The sequence below is a fragment of the Pollicipes pollicipes genome, unplaced genomic scaffold (genome assembly GCF_011947565.3).
Source record: "Pollicipes pollicipes isolate AB1234 unplaced genomic scaffold, Ppol_2.1 Scaffold_4740;HRSCAF=5597_pilon_pilon_pilon, whole genome shotgun sequence".
NCBI classification, from domain to species: domain Eukaryota; kingdom Metazoa; phylum Arthropoda; class Thecostraca; order Pollicipedomorpha; family Pollicipedidae; genus Pollicipes; species Pollicipes pollicipes.
The window spans coordinates 11,027,309-11,046,863 of NW_023596545.1; the positions used below are offsets into that span (position 1 = coordinate 11,027,309).

Sequence of the window (19,555 nt, forward strand, 5' to 3'; positions counted from 1 at the left end):
ACACAGTCCAAGTGTTTACAGTGTTTACAGACCGGGTCACGTGGTCCTGCGCATTCGCTTGGCAGTGACAAAAACGGCAAGGCTGCAGTGACGGTTGTACGCGGAACACAAGTGGCAGAAGGCCACTCGCCATGCGGAACCAATGTCTGCTGTTAATCCGACCTGCTTTGCGATGGGGCGTCGAGGAAAATAGCCTGCTGCTTGTCTGTCGCGACCATAGCAAACCCGTATGTGTGGCCGAAGAAGAAGGAACTGATGGACATGCAATGATCCATATTTTCGGTTCCCGCAATTACAGGATTGAGAAAATGCGATTTTTGAGGTAATAATGGTCACACTGAGCTGGCTGTAGGCCTGTGTTATTGTCTTGGCCCTGTCTGTTTCAGCGCAGGCCAAAGCATATTGTGTTTTAGACCAATTTTGAAAAGGGTCGCATTGGTCACTTTCCGTCGATTACTGAAATAGCCATGTTCGAACAGTGATTTGTAGATGTTCTGGGGATGGTGAGAAATCGGCAAGTTTGTAAACTACCTGGGGGGCTGCAAACTACCTAGCGCCCTAACGCTGTCTCCCCTGTCGAACGGTATCGGTTTCCATTGGGCGCAGTCTCTTCCGTTGAGCGGTATCGGTTTCCATTGGGTGCTGTCTCCTCCGTCGAGCGGTATCGGTTTCCATTGGGCGCTGTCTCCCCTGTCGAATGGTATCGGTTTCCATTGGGCGCTGTCTCCTCCGTTGAGCGGTATCGGTTTCCATTGGGCGCTGTCTCCTCCGTCGAGCGGTATCGGTTTCCATTCGGCGTTGTCTCCTGTGTCGAACGGTGTTGGTCTCGCGTGGCTGTGGCGTCGAATGCTGATATCTGGACTCGGCGCTGACCCGAAATGTAAAGCTTTTTACAACTACCAAGTTTTGTGTTAATCTCTTGAATATTTTGCCGCCTCTATATGTTAATTGTATGCTAGGGCTATATCTATTTCACAATGCGGCGCTGTAAAAATATTCACATGACCATTCGCCTGTACGCGGATGTCACAACCCTGACACGGCGCATATTTTGTAAAACGTGCTTCTCATTGCTGTGAAAACTGTCTTAAGTTCCCACCAGTGGTAGTGAACATATTAACTTTGCGTTTAATTAATTTATTTTTGTACCATTATGTTATCAAAAGTAAATATTAATTAACTTTTAATAATGTAATCATTGAAAGCTTTGCGTAGCTCAGATCGTAGGATCGGGTCTGCCGACTAGAACTGAGAACTAAGTCACCATTCAGAAACATGGAATTGAAGTATTCCTACTTTCAAAACTGCAATTCAAAATTTGCAGTATTCACCTGCATCTCTCACACAAATCCGCAGCACCTACCTGTATGTCACCCGCAAGTGGCGCTGCAGGACATTCATGGTCCATGGTCATCTCCATGTTGTATTATCTCCATTTGATATATACGTAGCATCCAGTGGCTTCCTTTCGTCTATTCCATTCGTTCGTCGTTTCATTCCACTCGTCCTCAGACTGTCATGCACCGCACCTTTCGATTTCGATCTTGACCTGTCCTCTGCCGTATTTAGGCCTGGCCCAGTTTGTCCGTCATATCACCTTCATTTGTTGTCTTTGGCGTGTGACCCCAGTTTGGCCACTAGCTGACTTAGTTGTTCTGTCTGACCTGTCTATGATCTAGACTTAACTCTTTCAGTGCTGTCACATTGGTCTGACTTTTGTCTCGACCCCATCTGCACTGCGTCTGTTTATCTAGACCCCATCTGTATTCATATGTTTGTCTGGATCCCATCTGCAATGGGCCTGTTTGTCTAGACTCCATCCGTACTATGCCCGGTTTTCTGGATCCATCACTACTGGGTCTGTTTGTGTGAACCCCATCTGCACTGCGTCTGCTTGTGACCTCTGTTTGACCTCGTTCTGACGGTCGGCAGGTTCTCGGCACACAAGGCGGTGCTGGCCAGTGCCTCCGACCTCATGTTCCAGCTGCTGACCATGACGATCACAGACGAGGCTGGCGGACGCTGCTCCTCGGACGACAGCCTGGTGAGCTCGCCACATGTGCGGCAGAACGATGCGCTAGCGGTCGCGCAAGGCTGGGACAGTTGTGCGAGCTCCCCGGGATGGCGGGCGTGTGCGAAGCGTATTTCGGATTAAAAGGGGAACAGTTCGGTGGGTCCATCGAAAGCAGAGTACGTTGTCTGTCAGTTCAGTGAGGGAGATAGCCTGGGCGATCGTAAGGAGGGCAGGGGACCGACCATAGGCGTGTTGGGGTGAGGAGGACCGGTCTGGTGAGCAGGTGCTGCTGGTAAGCGAGATAGTGAGCGGAGAACCGCCGATTTAATGAGTCTTCTACTGCTGATTTTACTGGTCTTGTACTGCTGATTCAACTGGTTTTCTACTGCTGATTGTACTGATAATTATTCTGCTGAAGGTTTACGGACCGCTGCGTTTTAGAAATGTCTGGGTGGTTTGTCAATGTCAATATAGGGACGCCAGAGGAATATTTCTTGGGCACGAATACCTGTTGAGCTCGGTATCACATTTGATAATGCTTAAAGCTGTTACATTGATTAAGCATGCTGAACTTTGAGTTCAAGTTAATTAACCAACCATCAGTACTTAAGTTACGAGCACACAGGAAAAGTGTCGCGCCCTGCATTCGCGAATGACGCGTTTTGGTCCTTATTGCGAGATCTGTGTCTGGTTGCGTGCTGCAGCTGGTTCGCCTGCATGTGCAGGTGTTGATGTTTGGAAGGGACGCCTGAAGTAGTACATCCTGATTTAAGGGTCGGTCTCCAGGTTCTGCCGTACTAGGAATGGTCGCACGAGCCGTGCTGAGCGGTTCGAAATCTGGGAAGTCACCCGAACCTCTGTACGCAATACATTCTCTTGTCAGGCTGGGACCAACTTATTTTGAGATTTCAGCAAGGCTGGCCACTAATTTTCGCCCCTCATCACACGATCGTTATCGTGACGCCCAAGAGAAAAGTGTGAGCTCAAATGCATTACGAGGTCTCCCTCTCCCATACTGCGGGCCGCGCCTTCCACGCCGCGCACCTGTTCCCTCGCCACCGATGCGGAGTGAGACGCGGGGCCGCTTCGCGATGAAGCGTGAAGTTTGAAGTGCCTCGCAGTGAAACCAGCGCTTCTCGTGGTCACAGGAGTCACGACAGCCAGTCGGTGACGTGGACGCCTGGCTGGGACGCCGCACTGTCCCCTGGAGTCCCGCGGACATTGAGATTGCATCAGGGGACTTGCTGACTGCATGCCATGGCTACGTCACATTCAACCTTCTCCTGCTGTTTATTTGAAGCCTAAAGTTCTTGCCTCGCCATCGCCGATTGACATAAACCACGGGCGTTGAGAATTATTGCCTGCTGTTTGTCTTTTGTCGGCTCATTTTGTACATTTATTCGGAGCGTCTAACGATTCTCCTCAGACGCGGCTCACAGTCTCCGCCCTCGTTCTGGCGGGGCGTATTATTCCAGCCGCCGTCGAGAGCCGGCGCCAGCGTGGCGCCCCCCCCCCCCCTCCCCCACCCCGTCCCGACCCGACCCCGTTACTCACACCGTCGTCCCATCGCGATCGTCCTGCAACAATGCGGCGCTTCACGCCCTGGCCGCCAGGCTGTGACCGATGCACTGAAGACTGACACGTCGCTGTCGCGAAGCCATGATTTACATCACCGCCGTCTGAAGAGCAGCGGCTTTGGGACGCGAGTGCTTGGGTGGATCAGGCTCGTACTTGGCGGAAATTGTCGCTATGCTGTGGGACATCTGGATGTATCTGTATTGGGCATGGCCGTCAAGCCCTGCGTGGATGATGCGTGACGGGCCTACCCAGAGAGAAGGCGACGCTGCAACAAATAAGGCCCAGCAGACAGCAGAACGAACACCGACAAACTGTCAGCTTTAGTTCATGTCGAACGTTGAACAATTCGTAGTACGCTGCCGTGTGCATGTGATTCATCATTACGTACCTGTTTTGAGAACGATTGAGTCAACAGCCCTGATAAGGAATAGGGAGACTGGGTATGGCAATGTTGCATCATCCAGTTACCATGCACAAATTCAGTCTCAGATGATCATCTGCGGGTGAATATTGGTGAGTCTCTGATCATTTCTCTGCGCTTCTTCTTCTTGTTTTCCTCTTTCTGCTCGGCTTTGTCATCGCCGTATCGCCCGCTTTCAATGAAGGCCTGTTGTGCGTCACCTGCACATAGCGCCGGACGGCGGCATGCACTTCAAATAAATCTCGTTTCGTCGATGATCGTCAGTCAAATGCGGCCGTATCTAAATGAATGATGTCGCCCACTGATATCATCGAACACGTTACGGTTGCAGGCCTTATGATGCCACCAGCCCAGTAAGACCATTCGATAGCCTTGTATATCTTCCTTGTGACTGCACGCTGAAGCATGCAGTCGAACTTGTGTCTGGATAGGACGAAGGCTAGCGCGACTGACCTCCCTGTTCACCTCTTCTTATGGCGAGATGCTTGCAGTAGCGGTGCTGTTGCGCGAGCACCACACTGACGTAACTGAATAAAAACTCGCTTGTTTTACAAACATACGTGCTGTCAGCCTTTCTACCCACCTCGCCGTCGTCGGGAGCTGGTTGTCTCCCGATTTTACTTATGGACGCACGCAGCTGTGAAGGCGAGGGTTACCACCGCTGGCTCATCGCTTTTGTGCCTGACGAAGTTACCTGATACATACCACCGCTCACGAACCACCACGTGCAACCAGTTGCATTGACCATTGTCGCCTCTACACTGCGTGAAAACGAACGGTAGTGAGCGTCGCAAGCGGTGACAGCCGTCACAAGCGAGCGTCGCAAGCAGTGACAGTCGAACCCGAGCCATCTTCGGAAGACAAATCACCACCTCGGAGCGCGTGACCGTCGCGCTGCGTGGCGGCCGCGCCGCCGCTGGAGCCCGCTCGCTCCCTGCGCCGCCCCACTCTGAGAGGTCGCTGTCCGGCCCGCAGGCGGCGGGGATGGATGAGGCGAGCTCAGAGGCCGACACCGAGTGTCTGCTGTCCAGCTGCGCGCTCAAGCTCATCACGTGAGTGGTGTGGGTGGCGCTGGCGGCGGCACGCCCCAAACCGGCGGCGGTCCGCCGACCCCGGCACCCCGCGCCCGCGCCCTCTCGTGCCTTGTGCGCTGGTCCGCGAGTGACACTGGCGCCCGTGCGACGATGTTGCTCAGAGTCTGCGCGGCCGGATGCAACACACGTAGCAGTCGTCGAGGATTAACGTAACCTTTTAAAAAAAAAACATGTGACAACATATCGGTGTTTTGTATGACGTGGACTCCAAAGTTTGCCAAACGAAGGTCAGATGGCCGGTCCCTGCAGGCTCAGCGAAATGGACGCTCATGCAACATTGTGTGCCTCGCACCGTCCTTGATTTCAGCTGGCGTGGTTTCGGGTATTTGCGTGATCTGCTGTAAATGTAAGCTGTAACTTTGTCCCCATCTCCGTCCCCGTCTCCGTCTCCGTCTCCCTCTCTCCCACTCTCCCTCTCTCTTTTTTCTTTCCCTCTCTCTTTCTCTCTCTCTCTCTCTCCCTCCCTCACTCTCTCCCTCTCTCCCTCTCTTTCTCTCTCCGTTTCCCGGCGTTCGCTGACTTGAGTCGGCCCGCGTCTGCCACGTCAGGGGGAAGACACGCGAGGCGGGGGCGGCGGCCGAGCCGATCCGGGCCGCCTGGCGGCCCCCCACCATCAGCCAGGTGGGCCAGTCTCGACACCTCAACCACCCGGCCTTCCAGACCATCAGTATACAACAGGTGAGCGGGCTGGCCGTCCCGACCGTGTCCTCGGACCGTGCCCTCCGATCGTGTCCTCCGATCGTGTCTTTACTTCGTGTCCTCCGATCGTATCCTTCGATCGCGTGCCCCGACTGTGTCTTCCGATCGTCTCTTTCGACCGTATCCCACGGTCGTGCCCTCCGACTGTGTCTTCTGATCGCGTCTTCCGGCCGTGTCTTCCGACTGCGTCCTCCGACTGTGTCCTCCGACCGTGTCCTCCGACCGTGTCCTCCGACCGTGTCCTCCGACCGTGTCCTCCGACCGTGTCCTCCGACCGTGTCCTCCGACCGTGTCCTCCGACCGTGTCCTCCGACCGTGTCCTCCGGATGTGTCCTCCGACCATGTCTTCCGATCGTGTCCCTCGGCCGCGTCCTCCGACCATGTCCTCCGACCGTGTCCTCCGGTCGTGTCCTCCGGTCGTGTCCTCCGGTCGTGTCCTCCAATCGTGTCCTCCGATGGCGTCCTACGATGGCATCCTACGATTTTGTCCTCTGACCGTGTCCTCCGTCCGCGTCTCCCCTTCCGAATGTCCTCAGGCGCCCTTTGATCGCCTTTCTTAACAAGCGCACCTCCGAACCCTCGGACCATCCGCGTGGGCTTTTTGGGCCGTTATTCCCGAGGGCTTGGTGCTCTCCATACCAACTCATTTAAGAGCCACCACCGCGCTGCTCAGCAAAGCCCTGCGGGAACTGAGTTCTGCCGGTATGGATGCGTCGACACTCACCGATATCGCCGGCGGTCCGTGTGCGAGATACGACTTCGCGATACTGAGACGCTGTGTATAGCGGCGCTCTCCTGCCCCTCCCCGTGTTGAGAGCTGGGCCGTGTGTGGGCGTGTGGGTGGGCATGTGTGCCTGTGTACACGCACACGTGCTCACCTGGCGTGCAGCGGGGTGAGCACGCACTCTATGTATGGGTGCGTGTGTGTGTGGCGATGACTGGGCGGTGGCCGGCCGCCAGTGCGAGGGCCTGGACCTGAGCGGCCAGCCGAGCCTCTCGGTGCAAACCATCGTCAGCGTGAGCAAGCTGGTCAGCCCGGCGTCACTGCGCCAGGCGCTGCACTTCCTCTACACCGGCCGGCTGGAGGACAACGCAAACTGCAACATCAGGGTCAGTCACGCGCCGCTTGTCTCCCTTCTCTCCGCTTCCTAAACGGACCTACCCCACCGCTTACTCCCTCGCTGGCACCTCGCCTGCGCCCTGCTAGACGCGTCCTACGAGCCTCCCAAGACCGAGCAAACTCTCCACGCTGTCAACATCCCAACAGGTAGTATTGGGGCGTGCTTGGACTCCCGGTTTGCGCTGGCTGGCATCGTGTAGCCATCCTTCGCAATCTCCGACCTCTGAAAGTATCGCAGAGATGTGAAAGAGACCCGACTGAATCCCAGCGCTCCCTCTAGGATCACGAACCCCGTGGCCAGGGTGTCGAGACCTCCAGGGGCTCCTCGGCGCCCGTTTGCTTTCGCGTGCTGGGATTAGCAGCCTTACGCTCAACCAAGCGAATCCTGCGTATCTGTTGTTGCCAGCGCCGAGTCCACCCAACGCCTCACTCCACAGTCGGCTGGCGTGCTGCCTGCACATGTAGTTGCCTCCTCTACCCGAAAAATCCCTTCAGAATCCGGGAGACTAGTCGAGCATGGGAGTCCTTTGGGTCTTCCGATCCAGTCTCTGTTCCGGCTTTAAAAAGCACCGCACCAGATTGACCCGGCTGTGTGCCACACGCCACTCACCAGGAGGAGGGGGGGGGGGGGGGGGCGGTGCGAACGGTGCACGACTTCTCGCTGGAGGCATCAACTGGGCGCGAGTCAGGTGGTGTGGACGTTAGCGCTTAAGCCGTGCATTGTTCCGCTCCTGCTGGGGTGTGCGCACGTGGGTGACGCCTGCGCGCATCTCCAACAGTTTCGAGTTCAGCGTGAGCCACGCGCCAACGGCCGCACCACTCGGCTTTATCGCGCTTCTTTTCTCTTTCTATCTTTCCAGCGGGTATAACTTTCCAACGTTAGCTTGTCTTATGATTAGATTTAGGTATGTCTAGTCTCTTCATAGTATGCCGATGATACGGATGGTAATCGGATGTTCTACCAGTCGGCGGCTGGTGTAGCGCACTTATTCAGCGCGAACACATGGGTATCCAGCTGTTTTGTGTGTCGCCCTCCGTTGTATGACACCGCGTGGCTTTGCGTTACCTGCCGTCTATGAAAATGTGCTTAACCATTCGAAACGAATTGTATGACCAAAATACGAAAAGGGCACATATGAGTTCTTGTACCGCTTAATGAGCTTAGCCTCTGTCATATAGGTTATTTCTGATCTAATGGTTAGAACTATCGTCTCAAGTTGTTTACATGCTTACGTTTTGGCTACTTCATTCCTCGTTCGTCTAAAAAATGTTAAATACCGAGGACTGGATTAGCCTTCTAGCTAACCTGAATTGGCTTAGCTAGTGTTAGCTTTCAGCCATGTGAGTGTCAGAAACTTTGAATTGTCTTCCGTGGAAGTGCTGCGATTTGAACTGGTTCAGTTCGAATCGCAGCAATGCGAAGGAAACACATGCTTACGACGCGTACACGGCTGGGAGCCGAACATTGTCCAGCCCTTCTCAGCAAACAACAGGTCCTAGCGCCGGTCGGAGAATTCACCGGCCGAAACGATATGGACTTTACCAGCGATGAGACGAGGACGGTGGTCTTATTACTTCATCAGTGATGCTCATTTTGCATATCGCTTACAGTCCTTTGCCCGCGTACAAGCTCTGGACTGATATTCCTCAGGAGCTGATGGAGGCCTCGGAGTACCTGGGCTTCTCCCAGTTCCAAGCCTTCCTCGCGAACATCGTCAGAAAGGAGGAGTATCGCAACAAGGACATCACAGCCTCCTACTTACAGGTAGGTCGCCCTTCCCGCTGTACGAGAGCGCTGAAGCCGGTGCCGTCGTCCAGGCCGCCGCTGCTGTAGCCGCCTCTGCCGCCGCCTGGTATTGATCACAGGTCCCGAGAGACGTGTACCGCCTCACCTGGGCCAGCGAGCGCAAGCAGCGTCCGCACACGCGAGACAGCCGGGGTCGGGCGGTACTGGACGAGCGGAACGGCAGCGCTCTGCCCAGCAACGCGCCGCGCCGCCCCGCCCTGCCCTGCCCTGCTCTGCTCTCACGAGTGGATGTCACCGCACGGCTTGGCCCGGAGTTGGTGGGCGATATGCTGAACGGGACCGGCCAGTCACCTGTCTCACGACCGAAGACGCTCTCATGTGCGAAGGCGATGTATTGCACATATCAGCTGAGCGACACAGTGGCACAAATGTTGTAATTTTGAAGCAAGGAATCCGAAAACCCTGTCAAAAATATGACATAGGCGTTTTGCGATGAAAGGACACAAGTTTATCCCGCAAGTTAGAATTAAAACCGGTGAACCGCTTTTTACTGCGTACATATGGAAAAGGTCAATGCAGCCCATGACAAAAAGGTGAGGCTGCTTTCCCACTACTGGGGCCCGAAACCCGGAGACGTCAGTGTGTAAAACCGCAGCGCTCCGCCATAAAACCGAAAAACTTCGGAGTTGCCCGCATCACCGAGCGACTTCAGCATGGTAAGCACACAAGCCGAGGCGGGGGAGTGACGCGCCGCTGGGCGACGTGACCTAGCTGGGTGGCGGCGCGCACCCGGTCCCGCCGGCCGCCGACTCAGGGGCCGTTGTCCGACGACAACTGCCGGTTGAGACGTCGCTCGATGAGCGAGAGCCTTTGGCCGAGGTCCACGTGGCGCCCGGTGCGCTGCAGCGCCACGGCGCGCGCGCGCGCCGCCAGCTTCGAGCGGAAGCTCCAGAAGCGCGGCAGCCGCGGCTGCACCTGCCGCTCCGGCTGGTTGGGGAACATGTGCAGCCTCAGGTCAGGGAGCACGTTGGTGAGCCGCAGGCGGCGCGCAAACCAGGCACGCAGACCGCACGCGCGGCCGATCACGGCAAAACACCGGATGCAGGCAGAGTCGCGTCGCAGGCAACGTTTCATCATCGGACACGGAAAGTCGCCCAGGAACTGTAGCGGTCCGTCCAGCATCATGGACTCTGTGTAGGCCAGCAGCTCAATGCGACTGATGCTGCTGAACACACGCGCCTGGTTGCGGATCTCTGCCGTGTCGGCCACAGCCAGGCCGTTCAGCAGGTTGGTCAGCACCACCGTGATGAGGAAGAGAAAGCCAACAAACGCCAGCTGGCCGGGGGCCGGTTCGTCGTTGAGCGGCATGGAGCCGTAGTCCAGCTTGTCGATGGTCATCACCAGCGTTTGCAATAGGGTATCTCCGGGCGTGCGGTACCGGCCGCTGTCCTTGAACATAATGTACATGCTGAGGGTGAAGCCCAGGATCAGCACCATATAGCAGAGGAGAAAGCAGATGAAGCGCCTCAGTACGGTAGTGAACATCTTGACATAGACCGAGAAGATGGGCATCCGACTCAATAGCGCGAATAGACCGCCCCAGGCAAACATCATAGTCATAGCAGAGAGCTGCATGGCCTCTGACCGCGATAACTCGGTGTAGAGCAGCGTGACAGTCATGCACAACACCGGCACCTTCAGGAGGTCGTTCTTGTCGCTGAAGCAGTAGCGGGTCGGTGCACAGAGGAGCTGGACCGCCTTGCAAACGGTCAGGGCGGTCGATATAACGGCCGTCGCATAGTAGCAGCCTAGAAAGGCGTCGCCGCGGTCATACCAGGCCACGTTGCTCTCGACGTCGACGAACACGAGGGCGGTCAGTAGCGCCACGAACACGGCGTAGCAGATCAGGTCGACCACGAAGAAGGGGCGCACCTGCCACCATTTGAGGTCGAGGAAGCTCTCCACGAGCGGGTGCCTCAACAAGTCGCGGTGCTCCTTCGACGTGGACATGTGCCAGACAGCCGCCATCTCGAAGTGCGGCTCGCTCTTGGGCCCGCGCGGCGCCGCCATCAGCGCGTAGTTGAACTCGATGTCAAAGTCGACGTCGGTCACGTAGCGCCCTTTGGTGGTGACGCAGCTGTCCAGGTAGTCTTGCAGCACGTCCACGGGCAGCGCCTGCAGCAGCGGCCGACCAGCCGAGTCGCGCACGTTGACGTCCGCTCCGGCTTGCAGCAGCACCGTCATGGCCGTCGGGTTGCCGTTGTGCACGGCGTGGTGCAGTGGCGTCAGGCCCACGTCGTCCGCCACGTTCACGTCCAGGTGGGGCGCGTGCGCCAGCAGCCGGCGCAGGAGGTGGTGGTCGCGCGCCGCCGCGAAGTGCAGCGCCGTTCGCCCGCTGGCCGCGCTGGCCACGCCCGGGTCGGCGCCGGCCGTCAGCAGCGCCTCCACGAACTCGGCCAGCCGGTGGTCGCATGCGTACTGCAGGCACGTGTAGCCGTCGCCGTGGCAGTGGTCGATGGCGGCGGGGTGCTCTGCGGCGTGTTCTAGCAGGTGTGAGAAGCGCGCCAGCTCTTCGGCCACCAGCGCCTCGTACAGCTGATGGCTGAACTGCAGGCTGGCCAGATCTGAGTGATCCGCAGTATCAGACGTTGGCTGCAGCTCCACGGCGCCGGGGTCGGGTGCACCGCTCTTGCCGCCGCCGCCGCCGTTCTCGTCGCCGTTGCCAGTCATGCTGAAATGAAGCGGCACGCCGGATTGACAGACGGCCGTGTGGTCCCTGGCCGGTGCAGAGTCATGACTTGGCAGGTTGCAGGCACAGCCAACGGCTCACGCTCAGTTAAGCGTTAGCTCTGGTGCATCCCTATATGCATTTGTTGTAATGCGAGACTGGCCAACTATCCTACGCTCTCGCCCATGTATAGAGTAATTACTGGGAAGAAAGTCAGCATATTTGGCTGTGCAGCCTCCTCAAGCTAAATTGCAATCACAGTTTGACGAGGATCGTTTTTCAACAAAGTAGAGTTGTTGCATGGTCAATGCATAGGTATTTTCATATTTCCTTTAGACCGCGCGACAAATTTTGAGAAACAAGGTTTGCTCATTTGTGATTGTTAGTTAGTCCTGCAAAAACTGTAAAGCAAAATTTGAGTTTGTCGGCACTCTTCCACAACGTGAGAAACTGACTGCTTACTGAAGCTCGCATTAACCTCAATTACGTAAAAGCAATCCGAATTCAACGCAGTTGTTGCTGTTTTTGCCGAATTTTGCTTGCTCAACAGCAGAGCGTTTGTACAATACAAACAGCATAAAACAGATGCGATGACATACAGCACATCCACACAGCGAACGGAAAATAATCATTGAATCGTATGGCGCCACGTCCAAGAGATGCTACCTATGGAGCCAATTTCATACTTTGGTGTCGGGTCAAAAAAATGTAAATTTTAAGCGTAGTTCTGGCCCATATGGGATGTACGTCTTTTCGCTATCAGCCTCGTTTTCCGGCCGCCTAAGTCAAGAAGACTTACTTACAGAGATAGCGTATTTTCAGCAAGAGTTAAGCACTGGCGGATAATGGTGATGCATGCAACTTAACGTTGTGTGGCAAATCTGTCACGCAATGACAGACAGTCCGGCCCACCACGGTCGTTTCGCCCTGCAACCTGGCAAATATGTTAATCCTATTCCTAGAGTGATGCCGTAAGTACCAGGCACTGGAAGGCGCAAGAAGAGCTGTGCAGATATCAAGATGAGCAGCACGACAGTTGGCATGGGCATAGGGGAAAACAGGACCTAGGCGAATTACGCGGCGACGGCAAGGAGCCGTGAAGGTGTTCGTGTTAGCGCTAGCCAAGACAAAACCGAGTTTAACGCCGAGACGAAAAACCGGCTACTAATGGCGAGCGTGTCATTAAAAATGTTTCATGTGATGATCATCGCTGCATTCGTGCTAGCGCTACAGTTGAGCGCACTTAACGTAGGCTTGTTCTGATCGAACCACACTGCTAACAGGCCTGGTGTTATCTATAACCTGGGGATGCAGACATCCCTCGAGTAGCCCGAACACTACGGCCTGCGCTGTCCGCGGCTCAGGCACTGGTTTTATTTGGCTACTGCGGCATTGGTGTCGACCCAATGCTGGAGGCCAACGCATTTCTGCTTCACTTGGCATGCTGTTATGATTATTATTACATTATTGTGGGCATACTATCTGAAATCGCTGTAAAGATAGATAGAGACTGGTAACGCTTCTCTGCGGCACCCACAACTGCCAAGACAGCAGGAGTTCGTGGACATGATCGCATAAATTGAGTTTTATGAGCAAGACCATTCCGTAACCATGTATGCCTTATTCCGCAACGGTGGGACATAACTCTCCAAGGCATACGACTGACGGAATGGGGCATAGCTTCACCCATAAAGTCGTCCTACTGACGGAAAAGGGATTTGGTACAAGAGTGCTGCTTTGGGCAGTTTGAGAATACTGGGAGAGTATTCGGAAAAGCGAGACAGATGGGTGCCTTGGAGGAGCACTGGAGGAGTCAAAGGGAGAATTCTCGATGGAGTAATTGAGGAATACATAAGAGACCTCTGGGGTATGAGTTTCGGCGACACGGGGACATATATCATGAAGGGATGAAAGCGACGTGCCAAAACGTGATTCGAGGAGGAGCTACATCGCGAATAGATAACATATCCTCGCCAATTATATTACCTCGGTATCGCTTACAGGGCGCGCGGTGCAGCATCCGAGACGACGCTGTTTCAAGAATTGTACATCGTGCTGGAGGCTTGAGCCCAACGAATTTGACCCTATCTTTGCATTTTGTAGGCGACAGTCCTCTTCAGCCAGTTCTAGCGACACAGGGCGTCGTCAGCGTCCTCGCATCACACATTCCGCAGAATGTCTGAGCAGTTGGCTTACCTCGCGCGGTGGTTGGTCTCAGCGTGGTGATCCCTCCTGGGTCCCCGGCTGTGTGCGCGACCCCGGCCGGCCCCGGCCTGAGGTCAACCTCGGCCCGCCGCCAGCAATGGCGACGCCAAGCAATTGAGACGGTGCGGCCCGGGGCCTGCGTCAGGCCCCGGGCCGCACAGAGGCCCGCAGGGCTGCGCGGAGGGCGGCGCTGGCCGGGGCCAGGCCAGCCGGGGCCAGGGCCGGCTCGCGTATGCGGTGATCAGTGGGTGGGATGGGCGCCAAGTCCACACCCCCGGCCACGGGGCTGCTGTGTCCGCCCCTGAGCGCGCGCGCTCGGGGCCCCGCCGGCTGTCTGGGGCGGCGGCTGGCGGCCGCATGGAGGGGGGAGGGGGAAGGGCCTTAGGGCGCATCGACTGCACAGATGGCGACCACACGTCCAAACATGGCTGCGATATGAATATGACGTCAGGGACTTCGTGACATTCATCGTGCTTCATATGCTGCTTGAATATGTTTTGAATCGCAGTGATATGTTTGACATCGTAGTGGATACATTGTAAAAAAAAAACAGGTGGGGTGAGAGGTTTTCAAAATCGAAGGTCTTCTGATGGTCAGTGCGATATAACGAGCACAAACGGACAAAATTCGTATCAATTGGACGTGTCGTACTCGAGATGCTTCCGGACCAGTTAATGGAATCCAGACCAGGTATCACCGTGCTCCGTAGCACAGAGGGTCACCGCGAAGGTCCACCTTCCTCGTCTTCTTGTCCCTGTTCTTACGCTACTGCCTTCTAGGTCCTGAACCCCCAACTTTTTCCCAGCCACCGGCCGTGGGCTTTGGGGTTTGCTGACGCCGGTTGGCGTCCGCGCCGGTTTCGAACCCAGATCTTCCGTCCCCAGCCGGATCTCCCGTCGACCGAGACTTCAGCCTCCAGGCCTGCCCTGACGAAGCGGCCGGCGGTGTTTCAGAGTCTGAAGACGCGCCTGGTGGAGGTGTGCCTGGACGGCGGCATGTTCTCGGACGTGCTGTTTCAGCTGGACGACGGTACTGCTGCCGCGCACCGGCCGCTGCTCATGGCCAGGTGTGAGGTCATGCAGGTCATGTTCGCCGGCAACTTCCGGGAGAGCAAGGCCAAAATCGTGAGTGCAGCTCTGGCAGCGCTATGTCATTTGTGCACGCCGTGCGCTGGTACGCGGTTTTCTATGCTTGTGTAACCTCGTTGTGTTGCTGACGCTTACAGTGTAGCTCGGCCATCTTCATGTGTGGTACGATACGTGAACGTCAAAATAGGGCATACAGCTGGAAATATGGTGGTTACAACTTACAGACGTGCAGCCATTAAACACTTGTAGGGTGGAAGACACAACAGCATCTGCATGGCCAGCCAGAGGCGTGTTGTCTGCCGTATGAAACTGTTCAGTAGCGCTTGTCTGCCACCGCTGTTTGGTTGTTTGGGTGTTAACACACTATATTTGCGTTGAAAGGAACCGGTGAGGCCTGGCATAGGGCTTCACGCGCTTGGGGCTCTTCATACAGAGTTTATGTGTGAAGATGAGGTATGACTGACCTGAACTAAGAGAGGACGAAGCGGCGTGGGTGACAGCCGGGCAGAAAGAAGAATCCAGACTTACCAATGTTTCAACCGTAGGCCATCTTCAGGTTGAGGTTAGAGTTGGGTTAGATAAGAAAAAAGAGTGAACTGCCACAAAATACCAAAGCGGAAAGGCGAATGGAAAGAAGGGAAAAAGTTGCTTCGGTGCCTCGTGGCGACTCATACCTCTTTCCGTTCTAACCCAACTCTGCCCCTCACCTGAAGATGGGCTAGGTTTGACACACTGTGGGTCTCTGTTCCTCTCTGTGCTCGGATTTCACCATCGCGGCACCGTCTTCTCTTGGTTCAGTTCAGTCAGCCGTTGCGCTCGCATGGGGATTGATGGTGATTTTAACTCCAATACATCAATATGCCGTATAAGATACAGGAGGCCTTCCGCCAGCTGCGCATTCCCCACACGTCCGATTATTTGGAATCTTCCTTCAATGGTAGTGGCAGCCAGTGATGCTGCTTGTTTATCCCTGATCTGCCTGTAGCAAGCAAAGCCCGTCCGGACAGCCCAGTCGGTCAGGGTGCCGATCTGCGGCTGGGCTCGAGTCGTTTCAGCCCCTCGCTGTTTGCACTGACAAGGACTGTGACTCGGTCACGCTAAAGGTCAGGTGGCGCCAGAGGCCGTTGACTCGGAATCTCACGATCGAATGGTGGAGGTCAATGGTGGATGTCACAGCTCAGGCAGCGTTCGCTGCTTTGTGTGGGCGCTGATTCCACAAACCCCATCCAATCAAAAGGCCGGAACTTAGTCTAGGGAAGCTTCGATGTACAGGAAGTGGCCCTGCATCTCCTTATGTCCCCTCACCGCTCGGAACTTCTAACGTCGCGTATATCCTGCTGTAGCGCCATTCTGCTGTTGGCGTCGAGCACAGCTGCACTGCCGACGTCAGCGTTCGCGGAACGCGCTGACTCCGGCCTCCCCGCTCCGGCAGGTGTCGCTGCGTGACGTCACAGAGTCCACCTTCCGCGTGCTGCTGCACTTCATGTACAGCGACTCGGTGCCCGCCATCCGGCCACAGGAGTGCCTGCCGCTGCTGCAGCTCAGCAACCGGCTGTGCCTGCAGCGGCTGCTGACGCTGGTCGAGCGCACCACGGCCGAGCAGCTGGAGCAGGCGGCCGCCGACGGCCAGGACTGCGTCGAGCTGGTGCTGGCGCTGCTCGAGCCCGGACAGGTGTGTCGCTGCCGCCCCCCCCCCCCCCCCCCCGCCCGGCCGGCTCTGGGGCTGCGACATGGGGGCCCCCATTAGCAGCCCCAGCCGCCTCCAGTGGGACGTGGCGCCCAGCCGAAGTAAGACACTCCGTTTGTGCTGTATTTGGTGCACCGGAAAGTGTGCTGTGTGTGGGCTGACGCTGCCATGTGTTCGCTGTGGTGCGCTGTGTGTGGAGAGTGTCAAGTCGTTTTCCCATGTGCGATATTGCGGCGAGTGTCACGCTGGTGTGCTGTTGAGTGTGACAAAGATGCGCCGGTGAGTGTGACATGTGAGAAGTGTGTGAGAGGTGACGCTGCTTACTGTGAGTTTGTGCTGACAAGCCCTCCGCTTGCGCTGCATATACAATGCGCTGGTGTGGACGCTGCTGTGCCGTGCGTGATGCGCTGGTGTGGACGCTGCTGTGTCGTGCGTGATATGCTGGTATGAACGCTACCGTGTCGTGCGTGATGCGCTGGTGTGGACGCTGCTGTGTCGTACGTGATGTGCCGTATTTGTTGTGCCGGAGAGTGTGACGCTGGCCCGTCCTGCGCAGTTGCACAATGCTGATCAGCTGTCAGACTGGTGCCTGCACTACTTGGCCATCAACTATGACACCATATGCAAACGCTACCCGAAGCAGGTGCGCGCGCTCCACCCGGAGAATCAGGCGTACCTCAACAAGCACCGCTGGCCACCCACCTGGTGAGTGAGGCTGGCGCTCTGTGAGGGCATGTTTGCAACTTATTGTGCACCTATCTACCAATTTATAATCTCACCAGCCCTGCCCCAATTCCGTCCATTTGCTAAGTTACATATCAAATTCTGTCCGGCACGACGTGCTAAGATCTCATCTAAAAAAGAAATGTGGCATTTGTATGCCGATGTGAGGTCCTTCACTAAAGGCATGAAAAGGCAAGTCCTCCCTTCTTGTGCGGAAGTAGCATCGCTCCCACGTCGTCGCATACGAAGGTGTGCATTGCAAAAACGTATCGTCTTTTCTCCTGTCGCCCGTGACGGCGGTCTTGTATGCCATCCCAATCCACTACACAGAGGCAGATGCGCCATGCGTGAAAGCACGTATCGTTCCCAAATTGGCATTCGCGTCTCCTATTCATTGTGCTCGTCAGTCCCCATTCTAACCCAGTCACGACCAATGCTCCATAAAATTGTGCGACGCACTCCAGTCCTCCAGTTTATAAATTGAGGCGCCATTCGCGGAACGGTCCGATCAGCGCCGAGCTGCAGTGACGAGCTGCAGTGGTGGGATGCGGTCCCGCTCTCGGCAGTCGGACAGCGGGCGGCACAGTCGACACCGTCGACGCTGCCCGCTGTGACGGTCCCGCTCTCGGCAGTCGGACAGCGGGCGGCGCAGTCGACACCGTCGACGCTGCCCGCTGTGACGCTGCCGCGTTCTTGAACGGGACGACAAAGAAGCCTCCACACTACTGTCTGGGGAGACGGAAATTAGCTGTGGGGCTTGAATGACGTCAGGGTGGTAGATGCTGGTGGCGGTTTTGGTGTAAGAATGGCCCCTGTTCTAGTTCTTGTTCGGGAGTTGTCCTTACTTTCAGGGTTATTCACGCAAAACGTAGGCACAGAACTCCATCTGGAGCTTGGCCAATGATGCCCACGTGGAGCGTTGGTGGTGTGCACGGCTCTCTTCCGGTGCATGAAATCGCTGAGCTGTTTGGAATAGCCCGTGGTAGCGCGCCGGCCATGGAACCTTTGCGTCGGATCCGCGAGGATGGGTACCGTTCGGACATTTCATTTACCGCAACAGTCACCCTTTTTTCCTTCGCCTCACCTTACCGCTCACCTCTTACTGATGACGTAGTCGTGAGGCGAGCACTGCTGGCTGAAAGGGCTTTGATCCCGATCAAACGAAACCAGAATTTATCTGCTACTCTCATCTACAGTGTTCAGATGAACACCGAGTTGGTAACGTCGGTCGTGCTCTGTCGTTAACTCCAGGTACCTGAAGGACTACGACTGCTACGAAAGGATGCTGAGGGAGAGGCAACGCGAGGAGAACCCCATCAAGCCATTCAAACGCACGCGCACCATCTCAGGGTGTCTCTGCTTCAGTGGCAAGCGCAAGCAGCAGACGGCGCACAGCGTCTGACATCTACCGGCCGGAGCCGTCAACACAAGTCGTCAGGCCCGCCCGCCAGGCGGCTCCGACTGGTGGAGCCTGTGCTTCTGGAGCGGCACGGCAGGAGCCGTTTGGGTGTGAGACAGCGCCAAAGACACGAGTCGTTTGGGCGAAAGGCGTCAGTGGCAGGAGCCGTCTAGGCCTGAAGCGCCAAAGACAGGAGGCGTTTCGGCCTGATGCGCCAATGGCGGGAGCCGCCTGGGCGTTGGGCGGCGCCAATGGCAGGGCCATCTGGGCGTGAGGCGGCGGCGGTGATGCTGTATTTTCAGGGCTGATTTGTACGCCGGAGCTCGTGAGGAAGCGCATTGCTACGAGACCACGCCATCGCCTGTCCCATTTTGAACAATGCAACTCTCGCCTAGTGGTGGACACGCTCGCACGCCGCCGGCTATCTGCCCTTCTCGGGGAGAGCGTCATCAGTGTACTCGATCACGGCGCTCGCGCCTTATGAGAGGTCTCGCGCCCTGCATGGAGCCGATCGTCGCCTGCCAGGACAAGTCAACGCCCTCTGATTCCACGGTGCCCGGCGGGTTACCACATCTGTACAAATCATGCTGTCTTGTCGCGCGCACGTGCCGTCGAAAGCACGCATCTGGCGCTGCCTGCTTCCGCTGTGTGTTCTGCTGAACGCGCGCTGCATGCGAGCCTGACACTAGACTTTTCTACCGTCCCTGTAGGCCCTCTGTGTGCGACAGCGGGTGTTCTCCATAGCCCCGCGAGCCCGGCGGGGGCGGAAGGAGGGCAGGTGGCGCCGCTTGTCACGTCGGCTGGTGCCCGCAGGTTCAGGGGGTGCGGGGGGAGGGGGTGGGGCAGGCGCCGCCGCTCCTGCCGGCCGTCGCCCGCAGGTCCAGCGCGACTGGGCCGCCCGCCGCACGGCCCAGCCCGCTCAGTAACCAAAGAGCCCAGCGAGCGGATCCGTCTCGCGCCCCGGTGTCTGTCCGTCTGTCTGTGTGTCTGTGTGTGCGTGTCTGTGTGTATGCGCGCGCGCATTCGGACGAGCGCTCGCCCATGGGACGGCG

At 56.6% G+C, this 19,555-nt stretch overlaps 1 protein-coding gene across 1 annotated transcript in view; it reads left to right on the forward strand.

Annotated features, from left to right (window-relative positions):
- Positions 1 to 19,326, forward strand: part of LOC119099036 (rho-related BTB domain-containing protein 2) — a 41,048-nt gene extending 21,722 nt beyond the window's left edge. Inside the window, exons 8-16 of the mRNA XM_037222086.1 lie at positions 1,933 to 2,044; positions 4,989 to 5,065; positions 5,656 to 5,785; positions 6,767 to 6,916; positions 8,578 to 8,691; positions 14,560 to 14,730; positions 16,127 to 16,366; positions 16,938 to 17,086; positions 18,356 to 19,326. Of these exons, the coding sequence (XP_037077981.1) occupies positions 1,933 to 2,044; positions 4,989 to 5,065; positions 5,656 to 5,785; positions 6,767 to 6,916; positions 8,578 to 8,691; positions 14,560 to 14,730; positions 16,127 to 16,366; positions 16,938 to 17,086; positions 18,356 to 18,506 (1,294 nt within the window). The 3' untranslated portion in view covers positions 18,507 to 19,326. The remainder of the gene's footprint in view (positions 1 to 1,932; positions 2,045 to 4,988; positions 5,066 to 5,655; positions 5,786 to 6,766; positions 6,917 to 8,577; positions 8,692 to 14,559; positions 14,731 to 16,126; positions 16,367 to 16,937; positions 17,087 to 18,355) is intronic.
- Positions 19,327 to 19,555: the final 229 nt, after the last annotated feature.